Genomic DNA, 5,255 nt, shown 5'->3' with positions numbered 1-5,255 from the left:
AAGATTTCCATAACTCTTTCATCAGAAAAATTGTCATTTATGTCTCTCTCAGGACCATCCTGTAATTCTTTCTCCTGAATACGTGACAAATGATCTGCCACATTGTTTTCCACTCCAGCTTTATCTCGGATCTCCAAGTCAAACTCTTGAAACAAGAGCATCCATCTTAGAAAACGAGGCTTGGCATCCTGCTTATTTATCAAGTACTTGATAGCAGATTGGTCAGTAAAAATAATTACCTTGGACCCCAACAAATAAGATCTAAATTTGTCCAATGCATACACTACTGCTAGCATTTCCTTTTCAGTTGTGGCATAATTTACTTGTGCCTCATTTAAAATTTTACTAGCATAGTATATGACATGTAACAATTTATTCTTACGTTGGCCAAGGACTGCACCTATAGCATAGGCACTAGCATCACACATGAGCTCAAATGGTAAACTCCAATCAGGAGCTACAAGAATGGGAGCTGTAGTGAGCCTTTCTTTCAAGAGATTAAAAACTTTAAGGCATGCATCATCAAAATGAAATTTAGAATCCTTTTCTAAAAGTTGGCTCAAAGGTTTAGCTATTTTAGAAAAGTCTTTTATAAATCTCCTGTAAAACCCAGCATGTCCTAGAAAACTTCTAATATTAGTCATATTATTAGGGTGAAGAAGTTTTTCAATCAACATCAATTTTGCTTCATCTACCTCAATCCCTTTCTCAGATATCTTATGACCTAAGACAATTCCCTCTTGTACCATAAAATGACATTTTTCCTAGTTAAGTACAAGATTTGTTTCTTGGCATCTTTTTAAAACATGAGTTAAGTTAAGCAAACATAAATCAAAACAAGAGCCAAAAACGGAAAAGTCATCCATAAATACCTCAAGATTTTTCTCCACCATGTCAGAAAAAATGGAGAGCATGCACCTCTGAAATGTGGCAGGTGCATTACATAGACCGAACGGCATCCAACTATAAGCAAAGACTCCAAAAGGGCAGGTGAAGGCTATTTTCTCCTGGTCTTTTGGTGCCACTGGAATTTGGTTGTAACTAGAATAACCATCCAAGAAACAGTAATAAGTGTGACCCGCCAGTCTTTCCAACATCTGATCAACAAAAGGAAGTGGGAAGTGATCCTTCCTTGTGGCAGCATTCAACCTCCGGTAATCCACACACATTCTCCAACCAGTAATGGTTCTAATTGGAATAAGTTCATTTTTCTCATTGTAGACTACAATGATACCTCCCTTTTTTGGAACAGTCTGCACTGGGCTCACCCAAGCAGTATCCGAAATCGGGTAAATCATACCAGCATCAAGAAGTTTCATAACTTCTTTTCTCACCACCTCCTTCATTGTTGGATTGAGCCTCCTTTGAGGCTGCCTTACTGGTCTAACCTCATCCTCCATGAGGATTTTATGAGTACAAAATGAGGGATTAATACCCTTCAAATCAGAAATTGACCACCCTATGGCAGTCTTATGTTCTTTCAGCACTGCAATCAATCTTGTTTCTTACTCAAAAGACGATCCCTTGTTAATAATAACAGGGTAAGTCTCCTCTTCACCCAAGAAGATGTATTTAAGAGTTTCCATAAGCTCCTTCAACTCCACCTTTGGGGCACCATCTTCCTTGTCAGAATCTTTCTTCTCAAGAACTTCAAATACCTCATGATTTTCTTCCTTAAAAGGAACCATTTCATGCACTCCAAGTTCTTCTTCAGACTTTTGACTAGAAGATATTTCTTCTTCCACCACCTGCTCTAGAATATCAAGTCTAAAATAGTCGCCTTTGTCAGAAGATTGTTTCATGGAGTCAAAGACGTTGTTGGTGATAGTCTCATCATTCATCCTCAACTCAAGCTTGCCATTTTCAACATCAATCATGGCTCGAACAGTAGCCAAGAAAGGTCTACCCAATAACAGAGGCATTTCAGTACCCTCTTCCATATCCAACACCGCAAAATCTGCTGGGAAGATGTACTTATCCACTTTAACAAGAACATCTTCAATAATTCCACTCGGTCTCCTCAAAGATCTATCAGTAAGTTGAAGAGAAACTATGGTGGGTTTTAATTCAGTAATTCCCAGAGATTTACAAACAGATAACGACATCAGATTAATACTTGCCCCAAGATCACACAATGCTCTGCCGACATCAGTATTACCAATAGCAATTTGAATATTGAAGCTCCTTAGATCACTAAGCTTGGGTGGAAACTTCTTCTGTATTATGGCACTACACTCCTCAGTGAGTGTTGTTGTCTGGCATTCCTGCAGCTTGTGTTTTCTTGATAATAAGTCCTTCATAAACTTGGCATAATTGGGCATATTAGCCAAAGCTTCAGCAAAAGGTATATTTGCATGCAACTTCTTGAAGATATCAAGAAATCTTGCATATTGCTGCTTCTGAGCATCTTTCTTGAATCTTTCTGGATAAAGTGCCATGGCCTCACATATTCAGGATTCAACTCAAATTTCTTTTTTTCAGCAACTATAGGTGGCTCTTCTTCTTCAACTTTCTGAACATGTTTCTCCACATCAGAAGGAATTACCACTTCTTTTTCTGGCTCCTTAACCTCCTTAATCTTCTCATCAGCTTCCATATTTGTGTTTGGCTTTCCTGGAGCTGCTACCACTTTACCACTTCTAGTTGTGATAGCCATACAATCGTCCTTGGGATTAGTAATTGTATTGCTAGGGAAGGTACCTGGAGTTCTCTCAGCAAATTGTTTAGCAAGTTGGCCAAATTGATTCTCCAAGTTTCTAATAGAGGCAATGTATTCTTTGTATTGGCTCTAGTCTCTTCCATAAAAGCATTGGAATGTTGAGCCATTGTCCCACTAGCTTCTCCAAGTCAGGAGGTTCCTTAGACTGAACTGGTGGTGGTTGCAAATAATTGTTAGACTTGAAATCAAGACCAGTCCCCTGCACCCTCCTCTGAAAGTTATTATTTTCAGAAGGAAAATTCTGATTCCTTGGAATATTTTGTGGCGGAGGCCTCTGATCATACCAAATGCCATTCACATGCACTTGTTGAGGAGGATCAGACGACAGCAAAGAAGGACATTTATTGGATTCATGATTGTCCTTGTAATATTCACAAACAACTGAATCAGCTTGAGCTTAGACACTAGAGAGTTGCATCTTATCAAGCCTCGAGGTCAAATTTGCCATTTGCTGAGATAATAATTTATTCTCAGCCAGCACAACATCATTACCTTCTAGCTGAAGGATACCTCTCTTAGGCTTGGATGACAAACCTTCATTCCCATTTGCAGCCATTCTTTCAATCAGCTCAAAAGCCTCATTTGCTCTCAAGGATTTAATACTGCCACCTGTTGCACTATTCAACACCATCCGCACTTCAGGTTTACAACCATTGAAGAAAATTCTCACTTGATTACCAGCTGTCAAGTTATAATGAGGGCACCTCCTCAGTAAATCCTTGAATCGGTTCCATGATGCACACATCGTTTCACCCTCTATTAATTGAGTGAAATTGGTGATATCATTCACCATATGGTTGTATCTCTCCATCGAGAAGAATTCAGCAAAGAACTTCTGAGATAAATCATCCCATGTAGGAATACTTCTTACAGGCTGCCTTTCCAACCAACTAAGAGCCTTTCCGTTAATAGCAAAAGGGAACAACCTCAACCGGATTTCGTCATTAGACACCTGAGGGTGTTTGGTTGAGTCACAGATCATCAAGAATCTGTCAATAAACCTGTGAAGATCTTCACTCTCCTCTCCTCCAAACTGAGCTCTCTCCACCAATTGAATATGGAAAGATTTGAGCTCCCAATTGTTGTTGGCAACGTTAGGCTGAACAATGCTCGAGTTGGGCCTGTTGAACGAGGGAGTTAGAATAGTATCCATGAATGGATTATCTGCATCATTGTTTCCTGCCATGGTTTGTGCTTCTTCCGACAGAATCTCTAACTCGTTGAATGCAAGCTTTTTCCGAGCAAGTTTTTTGTTTCTCTTTTCAGTCTTTGTAATCTCCAAATCAAGTGGAAATTTTGGAATTTTACCTCGCATACAGCTCAGAAAAGAGATTCGTAGCATTGTTCAAATATCACACAAAAATAAAAATAAAAATAAAAATAAAAATAAAATCCAATCTTAAAGATCAAGATTATATGATATAAGAAACGTCAATCCCCGGCAACAGCGCCAAAAACTTGATGCTTACCGGCAAGTGTACCCATCGCATAAGTAATACAGTGATAACAAAGTATCGTCTCCACAAGGATTGGGATCGAATATCAAATAATTTTCCTTTTAAGATGGAAGGAAATCAAATAGGTGTGTGAAAATTGTTGTTGATTTGGGTAAAAATAAGAACTAAAAGTAAGAACGTGTTTTTAAAATTTTTGTTATGAAAAATAAACAGAGATTGATTTTATAAAATTGGAGAAAGCATTGTAGCTAGAGTACACTCACCGAATGATTCCCACTTCTTACTTTGGATTGATTTACAATATTCATTTACATAAATACTCAGATAAATTATCATCTAAAAATATTATTAGTTAACCCTCAATTCCTTGCAAGATTAACCCTTTAACCCTTGTTATCAGATTGATCAGTTCTAATAAAGAAGATAGAAATTACGCACAGAGTAGAATTAAAGATAAATATATAAACAAGTAAATGTAAACCAATCTGTCGTAACAAGGGTTCACATAGGGTTTGTGACCCTAACTACAATAAAAAGAACTAACCAACCATTATCATGGCTAAATATTCAATATTTAACATAAATATACGCCTCTTTTCCTTCTTCCAAAAATACCCTCGGACAACACGGTGTATTTTTTTTCACAAACCGGCGCAAGTTGGTGCCACTTGGCGCTGTGCCTCTGTCCGAATTGCAAATGGCGATCCTGAACTTCTCGTAAACCAGCGCGACTTGGCGCCGGTGTGGCGCCACTTGGCGCTGGTGTGGCGCCATTTGGCGCGTGTCCCTGTGAATTGCCTCAACACGTCATGAAAAGTACGCACACCGGCGCGGGTTGGCTCCAGTGTGGCGCCAACTCGCGCCACTTCAAGGAAGACGCTGCAAAAATCGTAGAACGGCGCAGATCTGCGCCATGGTGGCACCAGTTCGCACCATGTTGCTGGAATTTGTACTGTGCTACACCCGTGTGGAGTCGCGTCAACAAGCTTTTTACAATTTTGTAATTTTCACTTCTTCTACCTGTATAAACATAACCAATAGGTGAGAAATATCATTGACATGGAAAGAATCAATATAAT

The 5,255-nt window shown here is 38.9% G+C and overlaps 2 protein-coding genes across 2 annotated transcripts; both read right to left on the bottom strand.

Moving 5' to 3' along the window:
* Positions 1-1,505: 1,505 nt before the first annotated feature.
* Positions 1,506-2,656, bottom strand: LOC133291668 (uncharacterized). Its single transcript, XM_061489972.1, has 2 exons — positions 2,447-2,656; positions 1,506-2,264 (listed from the first exon to the last, which is right to left on the bottom strand). The coding sequence occupies exons 1-2, from the start codon at positions 2,654-2,656 to the stop codon at positions 1,506-1,508; spliced, it is 969 nt and encodes a 322-aa protein (XP_061345956.1).
* A 100-nt stretch (positions 2,657-2,756) lies between these two features.
* Positions 2,757-3,905, bottom strand: LOC133291654 (uncharacterized). Its single transcript, XM_061489956.1, has 2 exons — positions 3,165-3,905; positions 2,757-3,080 (listed from the first exon to the last, which is right to left on the bottom strand). The coding sequence occupies exons 1-2, from the start codon at positions 3,903-3,905 to the stop codon at positions 2,757-2,759; spliced, it is 1,065 nt and encodes a 354-aa protein (XP_061345940.1).
* Between the last annotated feature and the right edge of the window lie 1,350 nt (positions 3,906-5,255).

Source organism: Gastrolobium bilobum, unplaced genomic scaffold (assembly GCF_033153095.1).
Source record: "Gastrolobium bilobum isolate Gb01-03AN ecotype WA unplaced genomic scaffold, APGP_CSIRO_Gbil_v1 utg6518, whole genome shotgun sequence".
NCBI classification, from domain to species: Eukaryota; Viridiplantae; Streptophyta; class Magnoliopsida; order Fabales; family Fabaceae; genus Gastrolobium; species Gastrolobium bilobum.
Note: the sequence above shows the minus strand (reverse complement) of the source record. Positions and strands in the feature narration are given on the sequence as shown.